The sequence below is a fragment of the Rhopalosiphum maidis genome, chromosome 1 (assembly GCF_003676215.2).
Source record: "Rhopalosiphum maidis isolate BTI-1 chromosome 1, ASM367621v3, whole genome shotgun sequence".
Classification (NCBI taxonomy): Eukaryota; Metazoa; Arthropoda; class Insecta; order Hemiptera; family Aphididae; genus Rhopalosiphum; species Rhopalosiphum maidis.
This window is the reverse complement of record NC_040877.1, coordinates 90,500,455-90,523,898: the sequence shown is the minus strand read 5'-3', so window position 1 is coordinate 90,523,898 and position 23,444 is coordinate 90,500,455. Positions and strand designations below refer to the sequence as shown.

General features: G+C 28.7%; 3 protein-coding genes across 3 annotated transcripts; 2 read left to right on the top strand and 1 right to left on the bottom strand.

The window, feature by feature from the left end:
- Positions 1-946: 946 nt before the first annotated feature.
- LOC113551727 lies at positions 947-3,453 on the top strand. The gene is made up of 2 exons (XM_026954149.1): positions 947-1,105; positions 2,791-3,453. Exons 1-2 carry the CDS (start codon positions 1,063-1,065, stop codon positions 2,952-2,954), a joined length of 207 nt encoding a protein of 68 aa, XP_026809950.1. The 5' UTR covers positions 947-1,062; the 3' UTR covers positions 2,955-3,453.
- A 5,036-nt stretch (positions 3,454-8,489) lies between these two features.
- On the top strand, positions 8,490-13,913 carry LOC113552669. The gene is made up of 5 exons (XM_026955515.1): positions 8,490-8,512; positions 9,575-9,771; positions 12,280-12,703; positions 12,917-13,581; positions 13,699-13,913. The coding sequence occupies exons 1-5, from the start codon at positions 8,490-8,492 to the stop codon at positions 13,911-13,913; spliced, it is 1,524 nt and encodes a 507-aa protein (XP_026811316.1).
- Positions 13,914-16,066: 2,153 nt separating this feature from the next.
- LOC113551272 (cold shock protein 1-like) lies at positions 16,067-21,391 on the bottom strand. Its single transcript, XM_026953422.1, has 4 exons — positions 21,229-21,391; positions 20,654-20,882; positions 17,735-17,953; positions 16,067-16,615 (listed from the first exon to the last, which is right to left on the bottom strand). Exons 2-4 carry the CDS (start codon positions 20,878-20,880, stop codon positions 16,468-16,470), a joined length of 594 nt encoding a protein of 197 aa, XP_026809223.1. The 5' UTR covers positions 20,881-20,882; positions 21,229-21,391; the 3' UTR covers positions 16,067-16,467.
- Positions 21,392-23,444: the final 2,053 nt, after the last annotated feature.

Sequence of the window (23,444 nt, the reverse complement as noted above, 5' to 3'; positions counted from 1 at the left end):
ATCTATGTATTTTAATTTTTAGATAATCTTTGGTTTTGTTGTAAAAGTGTCTAGGCATAAAACATATATGGTTACAAATAATAATAATAAAATATATTACTACTTTTCAACCACTCTTGCTATAAGTTTACTTAAAAAAACAACCAAAATAAAACGAACAAGTACAGAGCATCTATCGAATAACACTATAGGTATTAAAGTATAAGTATTAGATACAGGAAATATCAGATGTAAAAATTAATATACATATTTACCCAGTTATTAAATATTCTATTATGTTTTATTATAAAGTTGTGCCTATTATATTATTTATATTATGCATGAATGTATCATTGTTTTGATGACAATAAAAATAAAAATTATAAAACAATAATACCTAAATCATTATTAAAAATAATTGTTATAACTTATAATATTCGATAAAAATAAAGTATTTATATTTTATATTTAAGTACATATTAAAAAATAATGATAAATAATAAAAAAGCCCATAATTCTAATATGATCCCATTCGTATATGGTTTTTTATAATCTCTAGATATTTAACCTTATTAACTAAAAATAGTTATACATTATAATAACTTTCAAATACTATTAGCTCAGTTATTATTTACGGGTTTTACCTACAATAATATTATCGTTATAAACACGTGAATGCGTGATGTGTGAACCATATTATAAGTTTATAATAATTAAAATGTTTACCATGCGACTGTGATCTTTGGAGTGTGTTGCGTACTTTCTATAGGTACGTAGTTTTCGTATCTCTGTCAATTAATAATCAGGTAGGTACGTTTAATATTCCGTTTACCAATCATTAATTATCTATTGGGATTTTCCTGAACGTTTACTACACGCCAGAAGTCATATAAATTATTATGATTATTATTATTGATTTCCCACCACCAACGCCTTAAAATGAATAATCAATAGGTTTTCATTCTATATAAAAGACCCAAGTCTAGAACTCCAATAAACAATCCGCATTCCAACTGCCGACAGAAATCTTTAAACTTACTACCTATCCAACAGTAATACTTGAAACTCAACTCCAATATCAACATGAATCGCAACTTGTCTTTGTTTCTTTTGGTCGTCGCATTGGGTAAGTACAAATGAAATACAAAGTGTATAAATCAATTTATTAATTATTAAGCTGTATAAGTACTTATATTATTATATATCCACTCCAATGCATAGACGACAAGTGTATCGTGTATAATAAATTAGCATATTATTATAAATTTCAACATATAACTTTTACTGAAAATGTAAATATTTTCATATATGCTTTTGTAAATTATAACTGATAAATATCCAATAGGTAACAATTAGGTGGTGACTAGCAGTTATTTTAAAAATCTGGCAGTAGCGACAATAGGTACCTTAGAATGGGCATGACACTTGATTAGGAAATTCATTTTTAAAAGAATCTATACTTAACGATGAATTTCAAATTATTATGTATACTACTAGATATATAGGTACTCTAATTATTTACAATTATTTATCTTGTAAAATATTTAAATTTATAATTTTGAATAAAAGAATAATACTATACATAACTTCAACAATGTAAATATTTATGATTAAAACACATCAATTTATTGAGGCTTTAGAAAATATTTATGAAAGTTTATAATTTAAATACCTAGTAATTTAGTACTGTGGGTTATGTTTTTAAATTATTTTTATGAAAAATATTATACTTAAATGTATGAGTAATTGCTATAGGTACCGACATCTGCTACTAATAATTATAGTTTCATAACGTAAACTTTTAAAACTTAAATTTGATAAATGGATCCAACCTTAAGGGTTTTAAGTCAAAAAGTAAATAAAAAATATCTAATCTAAAATAGGTATGTAACACTGGGCGTCTAAGAATTTATTTTTTCAAGTAAGCGTAAGACATAGGTGTTTTCATAAATAAAATGTCATTTTATCTCATATAATTTATTATAATAGAACATTTTTAAAAATGATACGTATAATAGAAAATATAAAAACAATACATACTTACGTGTAGGTACAACTCGTTTATAAATTCGTTTAAAATTCTTATAGCAACACATCAGCTTAGATTTAAATCATATTCTACAACTTTAAATATATTAAGTTGTTTTCAATATGTTATAATAAAAACCGCTAAACACAAAATTTGAGAAAAAAATACAATTTTCAATCAGTACCTACCTGTTATAAAATATTATAAATTTTACAAATTTCATTAATCAAAATGACAAATAGGTATACTATTTAGCTAACGACACTAATTGTAAACTGCGCTCGGGTAAGATTTTAAAAATGAATAGCTATATTTTTGCAAAATCAAACAAAGTTATTAAATTTCGAATGTAAAATATAAATAATAATTAATAGAATACAATTTAAATATAAAAAATTAAAAAAGTGTAATTTTAAAATGTACAATATTAAGATATTAATTTAAGATTTCCACCCTATTACAAAGGAATTGATATCTATGATATAGACAAAAGTTGTTTGTATGTGTATAATACAAATTATATTAAATTCTATCAACATTTAACTTTAACACACTCTCCTTAGTAAATATATATTAATTAACAATTATTAAGTAAGTATGTATATTGTGTAGTTCAGTGACCTAGCCACTCATAGTTACTCCGATGATAATATAACTATACACATAACGTATTATCAATATAAGTAAAACTATTTTATCAGACTTAAAAATTATCGACACTTTTTCCGTAAAATATAAGAGCAAAAGATATGTATGTCAATTTAATGTTTTTCAATTTATAGTTTTGTTAGTCGGAACAACAATGATCGACGCCGAGTGCAAATGGCTGGACTGCCACGCACATTCGGCTGGTGACTGGTGTAACATACTCGGACCCGGTTGGAAGATCAAGACTTGGCGTCGGTGTAATGGATTGTTGGGAAAATCCGAACAGTGCTGCAAATGATGCAATTATTATAACTGCTGAACTTAATATTTTTTTTTACTACATTTTAACTTTCTGTTGACCCATTTATATATTCGACACCAGTAAACGTTGTTTACGTGAAATGCGCTTACTTGTACTTATATTATTACTATTACTCATTAACCATTGAATTATTATCGTGTTGAAAACTTTTTTTTGTTTACAAAAAAGCTAAGTCATCAAAAATGTTACATGAATTACTCATTTAGTACTACTTGCTTTAAAAAAATGTGCACTATCCTATGAACAACCTTGTTCATATTAAATTAAGAAAAAAAAATTTGACGCCCTAGAGGAAAATTGCGGCCGAGGCCTTTTATATGCAGGCCAACACTGGTTGTGTCGTGAAATGCGCTTACTTGTATTTATATTATTACTATTACTCATTAATCATTGAATTATAATCGTGTTGAAAACATTTTTTTTTTTTTGTTTACAATAATAAAAACTAATAAAAACTACTTCACATAAGTACAAATTGTGTCTCAGATTTTGTACTGAACTACCAATAACCAATAAATATTAATACAATTATGCTATCTTCATTCCTCGTTATTTCTAATTGAAATACATTACGTTACAAGTACTACAAATGTACAACTAGTGCAAGGATATTTGAATTTTTAACTCTGTTTGGCAAAATTAGAGCTTTATAATGGATGATAAATAATTTGGCGCATGGGAAATTTTAAATTAATATTTTATTTGAAAAATTTTTCAAATGTGTTTTCAAAAACATTATTTGAACTGGCATGAATGGCAAAGCATTCTTCGATGTCTTTAATTATAATCTATAAATTTCTATTAGGTTAAGTTAGAAAACCTTTAGTCTTCATATTAATGAAATCATTGAAATCTGCCTTTTAGCCAATGAAAAAAAATATATAATATAGAGGGTGATTCTTTTATCATGAACCACTCATTATTTCAAAAAGTATTCATGTGTTTGAAAATTTTTTTTGCATAGTTTCAAGTTAATGAAAAACAACGTTTTTATTAAAAACTAATATTTTTAAATATTTTTTTAAGTTTTTTACTTTTTTGAATGACAATAATAACTATAAGTTAAATGCCGAGCTCATATCGTTAATTGAGCAATAAAATAAATCTAAATTAATACTATTTCCTGCTATCATTAGGTAATAGCTGGAGAAGAGAATGAGTATTTGGCTTTAACATTATTAATAAAAAATGGTTCTTTATTTCTCAAGTTTTTAAAATTTATTTTTTCTAGTAATTCAGGGCATTTTACTTTATTATGTATTAATTTATATGGGAATATTATATTAAAGTAATTTCTTCGAGTTTTAAGAGTTGAAATATTTAAATAATAATTGTTTAGCTTAGCAATTAGTAGGTTATGGTTTACTTTGTCGAAAACCTTTTCAAAGTCAGTATACACCACATCTGTTTGAGCGTTAGAGGAAAAGGAATCAAAAATTTGTTGTTTGAAAATTGCTAGGTTAGTTACAGTTGATCATTAATTCTAAAACCACGTTGTTCATTAATAATTACATTACTTATTGAAGGAGTAAATTTATCGTTAATGATTTTACTAAATATTTATATTTATATATATATACACATAACAATATATTATCAGCAGTGGCGCAACTAGGTGGTGGGGCTGTTTTGTTACAAGTGTACGACATACAAGTATGACTCGCATGAGTCAAGAATATAATTATTATAATTGTATATATACGTGAGTATAATATAGTTTTTAAATCATATTTAATAAATCATAAATATTGATTAAAATATTTATTCATTGAGCATATGCGGAAATTTGGTGAAATTACTTGGAGACTGAGCAATATTTGCTAGTTAGTCGTTACACCTATATAATACTAATACCTGTATTTTAAACTTCTGGGAGGGCTTAGTCCCCTCAAGCCCCTCCACCGATTTCCACGTATATGTCATTAAACTGTATTTTCCATGCAAACTGTGAAAATATTTGAAAATTCGTAGGTACTTATTCATTATTGTTGTTATAAAAACGTATGTAAATTAAATCAATAGTAGCCATAAATAAAACAAATACTTAGATTTCTACACGAAATAATTCATTTTAGATATTTTTGTATTAATAACCAAACGATAGGTAGGTATAAAAAGAACGTTAAATTATCGATTTTAATCAAATATTTAATATAAGTAGGTATAAATTTAACACTAAAATCTTTAAAAATTTAACCTTGAAAACTATTGAGTGTACTGAAACTGTCAAATCTTGATGTAATCCTTAATAATTTCCATAGTTGGGTCAACAGAGAAAAAAACTGTGTGTGGTACTTCAATAAAATTCATTATAGTAACAACGTCAACTAAAATTATTTCGAAAATCCGGTTCCACTGTTACTGGTATTTTATGAATTTCAATAGATTTTAATATTATATTGTAAAACTGTTTAGAAAGTTTAAATTATAATAGAGTTTGAACATAAAAAATAAAATGTCATGTTTAAAAACGCCTACTATTTATAAAAAGTAATAGGTATGTATAATGGTTTTAAAAAAAATGTATAACTATCAAGTCTGGCTTATGGGATTGTATAACCTTTTAGTCAAATTTCATATTAGCTTATTTAAATAATTCCAATCGGCATATTTAGCCACAAAGTTAAAATACTATAGAGATGCGTTAGTGCGTTACTAACCACAATGTCATTTATACAGATTGAAGTTAAGTACAATGTATTCATTATAGATCTTTAGTCTTCTATGACTTAATACCAATTTAGGTCAATTATGCCATATGCAAGTGTACTATACACCTACATTTTCGGCGAGAGGGATTGTTGATTCGTATGACCATTTTGCAAATTCCTGTTCATCCGTCATATTTTACTGCTGCTACAACACTCTTTAGTCTCTTTAGTTCCTTTATCTAGTTGCTTATTTTTCTCAGTCTTCCCAGTGTATTTTTACAAGTAGTATTCTTCTTGACTATAAGTTCTAACTACTAATTGTTGAACCTATTTTGCTGCCTTTTCTTTTAAATCTCTCTTGCAGTAAGCTTTGAACAATTTTTAACGATTTTCTTAGCCGTTAATTTTTAATAACTGATTTACATACTCAAAAATGAAACAATAATTTATTGTGTAAATACGATTTTCAATTTATTGATATTTTAATAACAAATCAAGGTATATATTGATATAAATTTAAAAAAAGATCAATTATTTTCAGAAAAAAACTTGCCATTTGAGCTAACAGTAGATATAAATAAAACAGTGCACAAAATGGTATAAACAATTTTGATAAGTATAGAAAAGTGAAACGAATGAGACACAAAAAAAAATTCCGGAAAAAAATTTGCCACATGGGCTAAAAAGATGGTATAATACATTATATAAAAGAAGAAAAAATTGAAAAAAAAAAATGAAAATTTGAACAGTAACAACAATGATAATAAAGATATAACACTAAAACAATAATAACAAAAATGAAAAAAAACATCGGTAGAACGACACGAAACAAGGCGGGGAGGGGAGGGATACGAGATGGCGATTCGGTGCAAGAAAGCAATGTACTATAGGCCACTGGTCGCCTCCGCAACGTTTTCCGACCGTCCCGCGAACAGACGAGTGTCACGAGATCGTTTCGCTCGGCCGCACGATACGAGACGACCACTAGACGGCAAGGCGAGGGCCCGACAGCTTCGGCCGCGGGAACGATGGTTGACGGCGTGCGGCTAGTGCGCGATGTCGTGCGCGCGTCAGACGGCGACTCCTGGACGAGCGACGGAGACCAAAACGGCACGGGGGCGAGCGACGAAGACTTGCAGAGCCTGCGGAATCGGCGGCCGCCGGATGGACGACGCGACCGGGCCCGGCTGCGGTTCGCCTCGCGACGAAAAAGAGAGTGATGCTCTCCCCCTCGCCACTGGCGTGTCCCGCAGTCGGCCACGTCTGTCCGTCATCCGCAGTGGCAACCGGAGTCGCGCGCCGCCGGGCCCTGCGAAACGCACGGTTTCCACGGGTCCGGCGCCGCTGACGTCCGTGTTTCCAGCTCAAAACAATATATATCGTCATCACTCATCCCGTGCCAAGCAGTCTCCGCCGTGACGATTCGTCTCCTGCGCCGCCGTCCGATGCATATACAATAGGTGTACCGCCGGGGCGGGATCGTCGCCCGCGTCGGTACCGCTAGCCGTTCGTCGTCGTCAACGTCCACCATCGTTCCGCGCACGAACCGAAAGCTGCCGGTCGCCCGCCAAACCGTCGTAGTGATCGACCGAACTCGCGACGTCCGCGAGTGGCCGGAAAACGTGCTCGGGCGACATACCGCCGCGCACCGTCCGTGCTCTGTCTCGTATCCCCCTCCCCCTTACCTGATTTCGTAGCCGTCGTGCTGCCGACGTCTTCGGCGGTGGGGGGGAGGGGTGGTGTATGCGAACTCCGTCTCCGTCTTGATCCGTTTCCACGTAGATGCCAATCGCCTTCTACGGGAAGTCGCCAGGACACGCACCTCCTCACCCACCAACTCCTCTGACACCACCGGGCAGTCCACGTCATCACTCACGTCCTGAACTAGTGGCAGTTGAACAATGACAATTATCGACCGACTCCGCTGTCCCGATCTCCGGCGTCTTAACAACGACGACTTCTGGCTGTGTCATGATGGCAATTTGTACGACTTCAACGATTATGGCGTCTTCGGACGACGTGTGCGCGTCGGATGACGATCTATTGCAACTGTTGTTTTGCATGTGAAATGGCATCATTCTTAGTACAACATTGATCACGCGTACCAGTTGAATCGATACATCGTCTTCATGAAAAATGCCAAACCCGTTGTTGATCAAATCAAATTTTAAAAAGCAAAGAACTGTGTAAATGGCCATTATGAAAAAAATATGTATAGTATGTATATAGTATAATGTTTTAAAACGACGATTTCCATTTGTACTGTACTTATTTAGGTGTGTTATTCTTTAATTTTAATAATATTTCATTTCTTTCGATTGAACTATACATGGAAACATTTTAAATAACACTAATAATACCTAAATTAACTTAACAAACTTTAACTTAAGTAGTTATGTAATGTCAATGAGTTTAATATATTATACGCGTTCGTATACGTCGGATATTCTCAAGGACTATACATATAATGATAAATATAAAATATATTATTATATCATCTGTGGAGCTATTTCCGATCGATTGATTGGCAACGTAAATATAACATGACAACGCGAATGTTTTGACGTCGTTGTTGTTTGCTTATTTAGCAAAGTATTTAAATTTCGAAAAATTACCGACGATTTTTAATTTCTCAACCTAATATGTAAATGACGTAGATGATTTTTTGATTGTTCTTTTACTTAATCTTTTCACTTAATAACTCATTTAATATATAATACAACCGTCGAATATAATATAAATTATAATAATTCACGTTTACGGAGATCTATCGATTAACCGTATTATAATATTATTCTTTATTCAACCAACCACATATCGTTCGTGTTTCACTTTGGACATCAAACTTTTTACACTAATAATGTCTTGTATTCTATTACATAGGTAATAATATATATATATATCGTATAGGTGAAGTATTTCACTACCACGAACACTCATTCTTTTGTCTATTCGTAAAATTTACGAGTGTACGACGTTAACGTGCAAGCTTACCGGCACACGATACAATGATATTCAATCGATGCGCCTTTACTTGAAGCTACATTAACATCACAATATAACAGGGGTCACCAATAAATATTTTTGAAGGGCCACATTAGGAATCTGAAAATTCTTCGTGGGCCTTCAAAATTCTAAGTAGATATTCACATTATTTAAAAACCAATAATATTTAACAAAAATAATAATTTACAACAATAATACACATAATGTCGTAATATTGAATATAACATTATGATTTACGATTGCAGGTTTCATTCGGCTGTTTGAGTCTAACACAAAGTTATACAGATCTAGTCCGACACACGTAACGGATATCATTTCATGTGTAGGTCTGAATTTTTTTGTCTACAGTGATCAGATCGGGTGTCACGATAATTCAAAATGTGCCAATAATACGTGTTAAAACGTCTACGCGTGCGTGTATACCCAAAGTCATATAATCATTATGAAAATCCTTAAAAACGGTTTTGCGGATGAATGTGTAATAGCTACAGTGCAGACGAATTCCGCTTAGACCGAACCAACGGTGATGACTTAATATGAACTAAAATGATATTATATTATGCAGAATTCACGCATATTATAATATGAGCCCCAACGTGTAAAGTAAAGCATTTTATCCTATGTACACATACAAATATATATAAACGCCGTGCCACTATTTATTATGCGAGTACTAGTTTTTTTTTTCATTTTTAGTCATTGTTTCCGTAAACTATATAATTGTTTGTGTTAAAACTTTTTTCTCAGAAAAAAAATTAAATTTTGTTTTAAAATAATAATATTGATACGGTCAACAGTAATCTATTTATCCATACACAATCAAAGCATAATACATTAAAACATTCATATTACAACGTATAACGGAATTTTTATTTTTTTGATTAACAACACAGAAAACGATTAATTTTGTATTCAATTTTGTAGATTTATGTGTTATAGAAATTCATTGCCAGTGTCAAGTCGATCTTACAAATTAATCATAAAAAATGTTGAAGACGTTGGGCAGTATCCGGTCAAGGATTCGGTTCAGTTGATCGTACCGGCCGAAAACTCGACACACTTTGACATTATTCGATTATTTGACGGTTTTTCGGCGAACAGTATTCCGGATACTGTATCCGTGAACGATGTGCATAGTACATAAATCATTCCCGGAAACTTTGAGGAGTCTTTCACAGTCATCTTTGCGCCTAATAGAATCTATGAAACGACCAGAATCCCCAAGCAATAGGTATGATAATAAATAATAAGTTTACGAACATAAAATCGCCGGGCAGAATTCCTGCCAAACCTTTCTGACGTGGAACTATAATACATTATAACCGGTACCGCAAGAATATTCCAATTTTCGGCACTTATAACTGGCTGTTAACGCGATTATGGTATAAGCACGACGACTTCAATTCGGAACAATTCTAAATACTTGGCGATCGGCTCGAGAGCAGAAACATAAAAGTGACAGAATAAACTTGTGCCGATCCGACAAACTGTGTGTAAAATTTAAAATTAATTATAAAATTACGATTTTTAACATAATATCTAGTCCTATTATTTAGTAAAACATAACAATGTCATCTTTGACGTTTCAGTGGCTATTTACTTTATACCCATGTATAATGTGTATGAGATTGTTTGATTTCTAAATTTCTAATAAGTACAAAATATTATGGAAGTATAAAATTAGTTAAAATATTGATCCCATTTTATTTATCAAAACCATCAGATGATTTTAATTTTCACACGTTTTTGTCAAAGTTGTAGAAATTTATACGGTATACTCATAGTGGTTTACGAATTATTCGTAAACATAAAATATCTTTTACAAAAATATCGTTTATAATATATCGTAATAAGTATTAAGTATAGAGAATATTCAAATTTATTCCATTATAATAATTTTTTTTTTACAGTTACTTGAAGGAAAACTTATAGATAACCTTGTATTGAATTGTTAACGTTAGGTTAGGTATAAATCACAAAAATTTTAAGAATTTTCAACTTTCAATTTTCGCGATTTCAACATAATTTGTTAATATTTGAACTTAAAATGTTTTTAAACAAAAATTGTAACTAACGATTTTTGATTTTGTTTTTTTTTACTACGATAATTAGAACTTATAATAAACCTAGTATTAAATTTTAAAGATTTTTTGGATAGCCAATTTTTATGTATAATCATTTCAAAAAAAAAAAAACTTAGAAAAATTGAAAATTTCAATTGTCTATAAATAGCTTAAAAAAGGTTAAAATATTTTGAAAATTTAATCGTAAATAGATAACACTAATATAAACATTTGGTGAAAATTTCAAAAAAACTCATCATTGTAAAATCAATACATTCTTCACTTCATTCAGAATCAAATAATAAGTTATCACTTACCAGTTTCGTTTCAGATCCACAGGTAATAAAACACAAATAAGTAAAAGAGCTACCTACCAACCAATAACAGTTTTTAAGCCGTCTCTGTACTTTGGCCGTAATATGAAGTTGCGATGTAATCAGTGGCGGCTCGTGTGTATGTGCACAAGTGCACGTGCACTACCTACCTAAACTCAAGAAAAATTGAAAACAAATCATAATAATACAACTAAGTACCTGTAATGTAATAAGAATTATTTTCAAAATATAAAAATATAAATTCAGAGTATTATGAAAATAATAATATTATAATATTATGTATTTATGTTTAATATTTGGATTGGGTTATTTCGACTGCTAAATGGCTGTCCGCGACGGAACGGTATCGGCGTGTATTATTATAGTAGTGCAGTTGTGCACACAATCATTGTGCACATTTGTACAGTGTAAAAATTGAAGCAAGTCGATACACGCAGCCCGCGTTGTAATGGAGTTGGTGTGCACATTTGTTTGTGTGCACATAACCAATTAAATTATTTTCAGCGAATTATTTTCGACGTCGCCGCGTCGCTGAGCGTCGGCATCGGCATTATTATGTTATTATAGTTTATTTTTACTCTCATTAATTTATTATATTATTTCGATTATCAGCTGATAATATTAGCTAGTCGATCATTATCGGAAATTCAAAACATTATTAATCGTGACCATCGTGTTTCTGTTTATTATCGACGACCGACATTAACGTATATTAATATATTATTACTCGTGTATTTGTTTTCAATTTTTAAAATGAACTCAGTACAGCAATTAATACTGCAATGTAATTTTTCATCAATCTCGTTGGAGAAAAAGATGGAAATAAAAAATAAAGGTAGGCCTACTCCAGATTTAAATATTAAACAAATTACTAAATGTAAAACGAGAGATTATGTAAGACAATTTAAAAATGATATATATAAAACTAATGACTGGATTTGTGGTTGTTCAGAAACAAATCGTTTGTATTGTTTTCCCTGTCTACTTTTTGGTCAAAAATCTAATGATGCCGCTTGGGTAAAGAATGGAATAAACGATTTAATTCATTTAACTTCTAAAATCAAAACACACGAAAAATCAATGACACACATAAATTCTCAATTAAATTTAAAACTATTAGGGAAACAAGACATAAGACAACAACTTTCTAGTGCATATCGGTTGAATATCAAACAATACAATGAAAAAATAAGTCATAATCGTTATATATTGAATAAAATCATAAATTGTATTAAATTTTGTGGAGCATTTGAGCTTGCACTCCGAGGTCACGATGAAAAATCAAATTCAGAGAATCCCGGCGTATTTCGAGGTCTTATAAACTTTAGTTCAGAGTTAGATTCGGTACTAAAATGTCATATTGAGAACTCTTCGGTATTTAAAGGTTTATCCAAATCAATCCAAAATGATTTACTAGAATGTTGTTTAGCTGTATGTCAACAAAGAATTAAAAATGAAATAAAACAAGCAGAATATATTTCTGTAATGGCTGACGAAACAACTGACGTATCTGCTCAGTTTCAATTGTCAATAATATTTAGATATTTACTATCGGATGGAACACCAGTAGAAAGATTTTGGGGATTTTTCAATCCTACTGGACACGATGCGAAATCGTTGTCTGAATGTATAATATTTAATTTGGAAAAAGTCCTAGAGTCACCAGATATGTTGATTTGTCAGAGTTACGACGGCGCAAACGTGATGAGTGGACGTCTCAATGGTGTACAAAAAATAATAAACAATAGCTATAAAAATGCACATTTCATACATTGTTATGCTCATCAGCTTAATTTAATTTTAATTCAAGCAACTTCACAAAATCGTGAGATAAGAATTTTTTTTTCAAACCTAACTGATATAACCAATTTTTTTTCCAACAGTCCGCAGCGGGTTACGGTTTTAGATAAAATTGTTAAACACAGAGTTCCTCGATCATCTAATACTAGATGGAATTTTAAAAGTCGAATAGTAAATACTGTGTATGAGAATCTTGAGTCGTTAATTGAATGTATGAAAGAAATTGAATCAACATTCAATCAAACCATAGCAATTAATCAAGCTGGAGCTTTGCATCGGATGTTAATTGACGATAGATTTATATTTTGGTTAAGAGTGTTTCATTCTTTAATGCCTCATGTTGATATTTTATATAATCAACTACAAAAACCAACTATGGATCCTGTAGAACTTTCAAAGGCAATTTTTCGGTTCGAAGAAAATATATTAAAAGAAAGACAGAATATTGATAACATCTTTGAAACTTCTCAAAATCATCCAACGAAAAAACGAAAACATGATGATACTATTGAAACAAGAAAAATCGCTGCAAAAGAAGTATGTGACATTTTTATTGTCAACGTTAAAGAACGGTTTGATTATAAAAACCACTTAAATGCTTCGCACCTATTTTTATCTACCAAATTTCTTATGTACGAAAATAACTTCCCAGGTGACCATTTTAATAAAACAATTGAAGCATATCCTTTTTTGGATGTTACTAAACTTAAAACTGAACTACAACTGTTCTACAAAAGAACCGATTTCCGTGATATCAATTCATTAGTTCATTTATTGAAATTTATAATTGAAAATAATTTAATACATATATTTTCTGAAAGCTACAAACTTTTAAAAATAATTTCAACTATTCCAATGACTACAGCTGAAGCCGAAAGGTCGTTTTCTACATTGAAACGTATTAAAACATTTTTGAGAAATTCAATGACAGAAGATCGACTTACAGCACTAGCTATGTTATCGATCGAAAAACGGATGATCAACAACATTCCAAACTTCAACGAAGAAGTAATAAACAGATTTGCAGAAAAAAAAGAGAGGAGAATCGATTTAACATATAAATATGTACCTGAAATATAATAATTTGTATCTACTTTGTCATAGTTTTTTACTTGAAAATGTATTATTACTATTATTATTATTATGTATTTACTATTATTATAGGTACTTGACACTTGTAAAAATAGGTATAAGCAAAAGAAAAAGTAATTTGTAAATAACTAAAATTTGTAAACAATATTATTTAATACAATTTATAATATATATATATATATATATATATATATATTATATTGGTTATATTTTTTTTGGATGTGCACTACTTCATTAAAAACCCACGAGCCGCCACTGGATGTAATGTAATCTCGTAAAAAACAACTTCTAGATCACAACGATCAGATTTGCGCATAGACGGAGATTGGGGAGTATTTGTTAGATGTCATTAAATCAATTTGTTTCTATAAATTATTTTCATAACAATTTATAGATTAGGGCGCCTTTAACTAATTATTAAATTCATTTTAAGAACAATATATGTTTCAGTTCAATTAAAAAGATTTTTTTTAAGTTTCTGTTTTAGTATGCAAGACATCTGTAGGAATCTTATTTTGGTGCAATTATTAAGCAGTAATGTATACAAAACTATTTATGTGGGTCACAGAATTTATTATTGCATGAACATTGTAATTAAATAAATAAAATAAATGCTTAAACCGATTAACCAACTACCTTGCTAGTTACTTAAAATGTATTCTTTATGATTATTAGTTATTTTTATAAATATTAGATCTACCTACATCTTTATTAGAGAACTGTAAATTTGAAATTAACAATTTATATTTATCTTAAATGGAGTAATTAAGGGGAAAACATATTTTAGGGCTAGGAATACTGTAGCATCCCGACCAATCAGCACTTGAGTAAAAAGAAATGTAAGTATTTTTTATTTTACAAAACAAATTATGATTTACTTAAATTTTCAAATATTAATATCTTTAATTTAATTTACTAATATGATAATAAATTCAGTTTTTAAAAATCATTATGGTGTATTTAGTTTGAACTATTCAAATAATAATCATAGCTAAAACTACATATATTGAAATTTGAATTAAAGGAAAATGGAAAAATATGATCAATATAAAAGTTATATTTGATTAGAAATTTTTTATTTTCTAGGATTTCTGAATACTCATTGATTTTGAATCTCAATAATATCGTTATCATATTATATCTACATTTTTAACCAAGGTGATAAATTAAAATTTAAAATAAAAACAAAAAAATTATTTTTTTAAATTCATTTCTTTCCATTTGGTATAAAATTAAACATATTTGAAGAATAATATGAAAAACTAAATGATACAAAAAGATTAGATTATAAAAATGTGAAATTAATAATTATTAACTAAATAATTTGTATTTCCTTAAAGATAATAACAATTACCAATGTTTTAATTTTAACATAATATTCTCAATAAATAAAAATTAGCTTGTAGTATTACAAGTATTTTTTTATATATCAAAATATAATTTTAATCTTCTACCTTCAGATTAATTATTTAAATTTGGAATTATTAATAGGTATAACATAAAATTTAAAAGTATTAGTTATTACAAACTTAATTAACCATATTAAAAGGGAACAATCATTGGATATTATTGTGCATAAGTATTATAGAAACAAAATATTTTGGAGATACAATCGGACATCCAATTGTTTTTTTTTTTTTTGTGTACAAGTATGATAGTATTTCATAATTTTTAACAAAATTAAAATATTATTTAAATGGTAATGAATAATGATGCTTGCATAATAATTATAAACGTAATATACTGTATGTATGTTACAAGAATATATTTAACAACCAAATCAACAATATGATTTTAAATAAGCTTCATTATCATAATAAGTTAGTTAAGTAATATATTTCATAGAGATTTAAAATGAGAACTTAAAATGTAATTTATAAAATTGAATCAAAATATAAAAGAAATTAGTTTTATATTTAATTAAAACTTCCTAGTTTGAAATTTAGTATTTATCTTTTTTTTTATTAATCTCCCTAAGATTTAACTGATGTCCTATAACCTTATGCATTAAGGTATAGGATATTGTAAGGAATATAACATAGTAAGACAAGGGTAAAAGCAAATATTATTATATGGATAAGACTGTTAACAAATGTTTGTTGGGTTACATAAAAATGTAACTTAAAGATAACACTACGATATAAACTCGGTGTAGCCAGGTTTTATTGAATAAAAAACAAGACCAATACAATAACAAATCCCTTACATACAATAAATGTTTGATTTATATATAGAAAACAGGCCCACTGATAAAGAACAAACATAAACATTGAGATGTACTGTTTTCACAATTTCCTGATATTTTGTTTGTTATTAATATACATTTTTTTTATTCAATTAAAAATCATATTTAGAAACATAAATCCACAAATATATTGTGAACAATATGATTGTTTTTTAAAAAAAAATGCTACCACTATTGATAAAAGAATGTTAAACAAGATTTTATTATAATTTTTCTTGATATATGTTTATCCTTGTTTTTTTCCTGGCTTCGAATTTCAAAATTGTGATAATTAGATTAGGTGTAAAAACTCTGGAACTAGTTACGCTTGCGGCATTCACGACTCAAATGTCCCTGTTCACCACAGTTGTAACAGCTTTGTTTGTTACCCTCTGGGCAATCACGAGCCATATGTCCAGAAACATTGCAGTTACGACAAAGGGCAGAATAGTTTCCAGAACCATTTCTAAAACAAAATTAAAATTAAATCAATAAATGTTAATACAGAGAGTTAAAAAAATATATAAATAAAAGATCCATGTTTAGAGTTAAATATGACAATTAATATAATAATAAAAAAATATTATTTTTATTTTTAATAATATTTTTTTAGGAATATTTGGCAATAAATTGATACTAAATATTATTCTTAAGAGAACATTATACCCACCACATGTAGTCTGTCTTAATAAAATACAATATAATAAATTTGTGTTTAGCAGAACACATTCATGTTGTTAGCTATAATATTGGAGTTAATTTACTTATTATCAAACTTAAAAATAAGAATATTATCTAAGTTATGCTATATGATTTTAATAATGTTATCATTTTTGATTGGGTTAAAAAATTTTTTAAGTTGTAATATTTTACATAGCTATACTCAAGACAATGACAACACAAGAGAGTATAACATCTTCTTAAGCAGGGGTTCGGCAATAGCGAGCCATATTTTTTTTTCAATTGTTCATCAAGGGCTATATAAATAAAATAAAATTTACATATGATATAATACAAATAACTGTATTGCTATTAGTATGATTATTGTTTATTTTACATGGAAATATGAGTATAAAAAATACAAATTTTACTAGAAAAATTGCTTTAAAAAAAAATAATTCTAAATTTGTAAATTAATATGACTTCTGTGCCTGCAATTTATTAGTTAATTTTTCGATATCATCTTGCAAAGTTGTTCTTGAGACCCGTAATACAGCGTGTAAATATTAATCACTAAGGCGTGAAAAGTGATTATTTTTTCCATACTTAACAATAGAAAATGTCTAGTCACATATATATGTACTTGCAAACGCCACTATAAATTTTTGTGCGAATTGTCTGATTCCAGGGAATGAAAGAATTAAATTATATGAAAAATAAAACACAAAAATTATCCACCTTTGTGCGGGCCATAAAAAATTGCTTCACAGGTCGCGGGTTGCTGACCCCTGCTCTTAAGAAATAAGTTGTACATGATAAATTATTTTGATAAGTTTTTTTTTACATAGTTGTTTAGTACTTTTATTAACTATTTATTGAATAGTACAAATTTAATTAATAATTACTGATTGTAAATGATAATTACCTGCTTTCCATACAGTCTCGGGAAAAATGTCCTACCTTGTTACAGTTGTAACAAGTAGAACTGCTACCACCACCACCCATTCCACCACCGCCCATGCCACGTTCTGCACGTTCATCTGGGCATTCGCGAGCCAAATGTCCTGTTTTACGACAGTTGTAACACGATGGTTCACTAGCAGATTGAGAACAGTCACGAGCTATATGACCAACGCCGTCACATCTAAAATTGTAAAAATACATTTAATTTCAATTTCAATATTTATTTTTAATGATCAAATACTAATAATAAAACACTTATATTGGCAATATAAATTTTAAAACACAATTTAATTAAATTACTAAGTATAGATTTATTAAGATTTATATTTGTTTACTTTAGCAGATATCATGTTATAATGAATAATATTTTAGTTTTAACTATAATGCATACACATTTTATATAGGTTTATAATATTATATTATGCAGCATTATAAACAAAAAGTAAGCACATGCTTAATATAAATTAATTTATAGAACCAATACTTAAATAATTCTTACCAAGTGTTTTTCATTCCTATATGTAATATATAAAATTATATGTTATAAAGTATTATAAAATTACTTGTTAGTTGTTACTAAACTAATGCGAAATTAATAATTATATTTGAGCAGACTTTCTATAAATCATTATTGCCTAAAACTTAAAAATGTATCACATTAATTAAATTTTCATTTATAAAATATCATAATTCAATTTCATCAAAATTGCATAAATAAATGTATTATAAATAGATGAATTTACATTTGGACGGAGCTTATAGAGAAACTGCTGAATTAATTAACACTTAAATTTGTTGAAACTCTGAAAATATACATATAGATAACTGACTCACACGAGAATATTATTTTGTTTATTTATAGGATTATAATTGGTTAAAGTAATTAAACTTTTATATGATATATATATAAACTAATCATTTATGTTTATAACTTATACTAAAAAACTGGTTTTGACAAAAATTTTCTTAGAGATATTATGAACTGTGTTTAAATGTGCTATAAGATATCTAGGTCAAAGAAATGTACAAAACAAAGTATATAGATGCCAATTTGCTTGTGAACTAAGGTATATTAAAAATTTAAATTAAGATGTACTAATACAGCGAAATTTTTATATTTATTCATTTTTCTTAAGTCGCCAGGTTATACTGCTTATTTTTATAAAAATATGTTCTATTTTGATTTTTATTTAAACTTTAAAACTATTTTCTCAGATATTAATTCTAAAATACTACACATGTACTTGCTTAAATGATTGGATTTTTTTTAACTTTAAAATATGAAGATGATATTTAAGTATGATACTAATTGCCAATAGTTTTGTATTCAGAAACAGTTTAAATTGAATAAAATAGTACCTAATACTGCTTAACTTAATAATACATTGTATAACCTTAGTAAGTTAATAACTGAACACTTATTATTACAAATATTCAGAGATAAATATTAAATACACGTAACTTATACCTATATATATTTAATTTTAAAATATTATACATAATATATTAATTCAATTCCAAAATAATAATATTTATAACTACAAGTAGTTTCTATTAAGTTATTAAAAATTAGGAATAATCAATGAATTCATTATTTATAAATTAACATATTTTAGGAACTTAATGGCTAGGTAATATTAATCACAAATTTAAATACTAGCTAGGCAATTAAAAGCAAAAAGTATACTAACAATCAGATAGTTACACATTACAAAAAATTATGTGCAGCAATTTCAAAAATAGAAAAAATTTTTTTACACTTTCACAAAAACTTTTAGTTTTAAAAACTCATTAATAATTATTCTTTTAGGTTGAAAAATGAATGAAGTACATACTATTACGGATTAATTATTTCACAAAAACGTCAAATATAAGAATAATTCAAACTAAAAAAAAAAAATTCTTCAGCAAACATTTGATTTTACTTTAAGTTACTATTTTATGTACATAATATTAAATTTATGATAGTAATAGGTTTAGTTTATACAATAGGTAAAATTAATTATGATCCAATATGGTGCTGTAATATTATTTGCATACATATATGCACTGGTACATTCTTAATTGCTCAAAATAATTAATTATTAAAGATAATGTTGTAATAGAAAAGTAAATAGGCACAATAGTATCATATGTAAAATTCTTAACATTAAAATAATTACTATTCTAACATGAATTTATGATCAACAATCACTACAAATAATAAACATACATTAAAATATTATTGTCAGATAATGTTGACAGGTTTTTAAAATATCAAGATCGAATGTTTAAATATTTATTTTCATACTACTTATTACTCAGGTAGGAATTTATATGAACCACATTGTATAAGTACCAAATACAAAGTACAATTTAAAATTATTAGAAAAAAACCAATACAGTGTCAAATGAAGTTATATAACCAACCTACAACAATAGAAATAATGTTAAACCTTAAAACACCTGGTTGATTACACACCCATTAAATAGAATATGACCACATAACCTCAATTATGAAATATAATATTATAATGAATATGAAAACAAATGGACTTTTTTAAATTTATTTGTTATGTATAAATATTTTATACATGTATATATATAAAAAACATTAGTTAAAGAAGAATTCAATAGATTAAGTTAATCTCAAGACAAAGAATCAAATTTAATAGACTAAAAATAAGTATCCTGTAAAACTTCAACAAAGATAAAAACTAATACAAGAATATATTAATAAACTTTACACTGTGGCAAAGAAGCATCACAATATGATGATTCAGTTTGTCAGTTGATGATATTACATTGCACAACATCATGTAGATTATGGAAAGGGGCAAAATATGGGTAAAACATAAATTGAGTTTTTGTCATAATTATAAAAAATGTAAAATGATATTACCTGTAACATCTGTCTTTGTCTTTGCAGTCACGAGCAATATGTCCACTGCGATTGCACTTGTAACAATTTGTTTCACGATCACTACTTCCGCCACCTATTCCACCGCTGCCACCGCCTCCTCTGCCGCCTCTACTGAATGTGGCACTGCTTACAGAACCACTGTCACGGCAATCCCTGGCAAAATGACCAGATCGGTTGCACCGATAGCACATAACTCCAGCACTCATGACTAATGAAAACAAAACAAAAACAACACTTAAATAACTTGTTTTTTCAAACAAATATTACTGAGACATAAAATTTAAAAAAAAAACTGAAATTAGAACATATGTGATATGAGGTGATACGTGGGTAACGTTTTTTAACGTGTCACAATTTCGAGAGGACTAATAACTGTGACGGGAAAATAGAAAATATAATGAAAATCCATGTGGAACACCGGCTATTGTGACATGCCTCTTGCATCTCGGCCATTTGCGGTAGGAGATAAAACATTTACAAAGAACTCAATAGTTGCCGTCACAGCCATCGTTCCGTCCAAAAGTGATCAAAAAACGATAGACGAGCATAAATACCTGTATTTGGTCGATTATTCGTAAAAAAACAAACGAAAAAATATAAAAAAAATTTAATTTTAAAAAACGTGAAAAGAACGCTGGCAAACACCGGGTCGAAAAGAAAGAATATTTCGTCAACGAACAAGTATCATGAGAAAAAAAAAAAAAAGAGAAACGTGATTTTTACGGTGAGTCAGTGTGACCTGTTCCCGGGATTTTACGCGTACACCAAAGACAATAGAGTTTTTCACGTAAACCGGCCGGTTAAAATATACATTTGATTGAAATACTCGCACACACAATAATAATGTTATGTTATATAATATATATATATTATTATACACGATGCACAATCAACAATATATTATACCATCCTACCGTAAAAAACTATCGTGTACAATGTCTGCGCGTTAAACGGTATGGTGGAATACTGGAATCTGAAATTCTGATACGTCCTGGACCGTGAGCCGAGAAAATCGCATAAACGATTTTCATCGATAAATTACCGAAATAATTCTCGACTAGCGATTGTCACTGCTTGTCGAATAGGAAAAATCTCATTTTAAAATATTGTTCAATTGTTGTAGTTATAAATTCCGTTTGACGGGTTGATGCTACTTGAAATTATGATATTTAAATACTATCGTATTTGACATAATATCGTATAGCCGTAAAGCACGTAAAAGTACACGCGTAATACGTCGTCTTTATTTGTATGCAGTCTGTGAAGTCTATATGTATATACTCGTCATACTCTCCTCCTCCATCAACCGATATTAATGGGTACCTATACCTATATAGTATATATATCATCATAAATGATGATCGACTACGTCAGCGAATAACCGTAGTTTTATCGACTGTACGTTTATTATCGCGATGACTCGAATGTGTGACACAACGAGAAATTAGGTATTCGATTATTGTGACGACTTCTAATACCTATGAGTCATAACAATTATACATAATACCAATCATGATAATCTAATAGTGTAATATTATAATAGTATATCTACCGAACAACTGAACATCCCAGCTATGTGTAGGTAATGTACTCAGTGGCGTATTTACGGGGGATAGATCCCCCCCATTGGTCTTTTTTTTACTTGATAGGTTTAATAATATCGTGTATATATTACAGAAACACAGAATAAAATTATTGAAAACGCTACATTTTATTATAATATTGAAATTTTAAAAATTTGGAAATATTATGGTTGATGGCCGTAGTCAATACACGACTTACTGCTAAATATGTATATGATTGAAAACAATTCGTATTGTAAATCGTAAAATTCCGTCAATTGTCATTATTGTATATAACAATCCGACTATTATCATGCTTTTAATAATAATTAATAAGCATTTGGTTGATATTTCAAAACTTATTGCAAGGTAAAGGTATATATATATATAAACAGGCATTCTAAACAATAAGTTCTAATAATTAAATGGTATACAAATAATAAACAAACTTAAACACTAAATACGAGTTATTACTTATTTTTATAATATTTATTATTGCATTAGTTCATTTTTAATCCAACATAATAATTCACTATTCATTATAATCGAACACTCACGTTAGTACCAATGCCGAACTACCACCTAGGCAAACTAGGCAGCTGCCTAGCGGTCATTAGTCTTTACCTTTCCAGGGACCAGCCCCCCCCGCCCGACCAAGGACCAAAAAAGGGCCCTTCCTTAGTAGCTGTATTGAGACTCTGAGACCCTTAAGTTCGGAGCACTGGCTAGTGCATTATTTTTTACTATTTTGATTTTTCTTCCTATATATATATATATATATATATATATTTGTATATTTATCAATAAGCACTACTATTGTATTCCTATGGTTTACTCCAGTTTATAAAAAAAATGACAATGAATCATAAATATTCAAAACGAAAAAATACAGTCTTATATATTTATGTAAAGGTACTTATTGATAATAAGTATATAAATTTTAAACATTTTTGAGAAACGGTAGTAATAGTAAGTGTACTCTCCCGACGGTAAAGGAAATTATATGTTTGCCAACGTATATCCCCCTCCTAGACAAAATCCTAAATACGCCACTGAATGTACTAATGTGTATATATAACCGTATAACGCTTAATATAGTTTTACATATTTCATAGTAAATTTATCTACATTTGTTGCGTACCTATAGCCTATAGGGTCACTTGCAAGTGTGTGGGATGAGAGAAAATAATAAATTCGATAGCATTCAA

Excerpts from the sequence above, each read along its gene's own strand:
- LOC113552669 (XM_026955515.1), top strand. The coding sequence starts at position 8,490 with ATGTCTTGTATTCTATTACATAG. Across the intron at positions 12,704-12,916 it reads GTCCTAGAGTCACCAGATAT|TCCGCAGCGGGTTACGGTTT; the intron begins GTTGATTTGTCA and ends TTTTTCCAACAG. Across the intron at positions 13,582-13,698 it reads CTACAAAAGAACCGATTTCC|CTGAAGCCGAAAGGTCGTTT; the intron begins GTGATATCAATT and ends CAATGACTACAG.
- LOC113551727 (XM_026954149.1), top strand. The coding sequence starts at position 1,063 with ATGAATCGCAACTTGTCTTTGTTTCTTTTGGTCGTCGCATTGG. Across the intron at positions 1,106-2,790 it reads TCTTTTGGTCGTCGCATTGG|TTTTGTTAGTCGGAACAACA; the intron begins GTAAGTACAAAT and ends TTCAATTTATAG.
- LOC113551272 (XM_026953422.1), bottom strand. The coding sequence starts at position 20,880 with ATGAGTGCTGGAGTTATGTGCTATCGGTGCAACCGATCTGGTCATTTT. Across the intron at positions 17,954-20,653 it reads GACAAAGACAGATGTTACAG|ATGTGACGGCGTTGGTCATA; the intron begins GTAATATCATTT and ends TTACAATTTTAG. Across the intron at positions 16,616-17,734 it reads CGAGACTGTATGGAAAGCAG|AAATGGTTCTGGAAACTATT; the intron begins GTAATTATCATT and ends ATTTTGTTTTAG.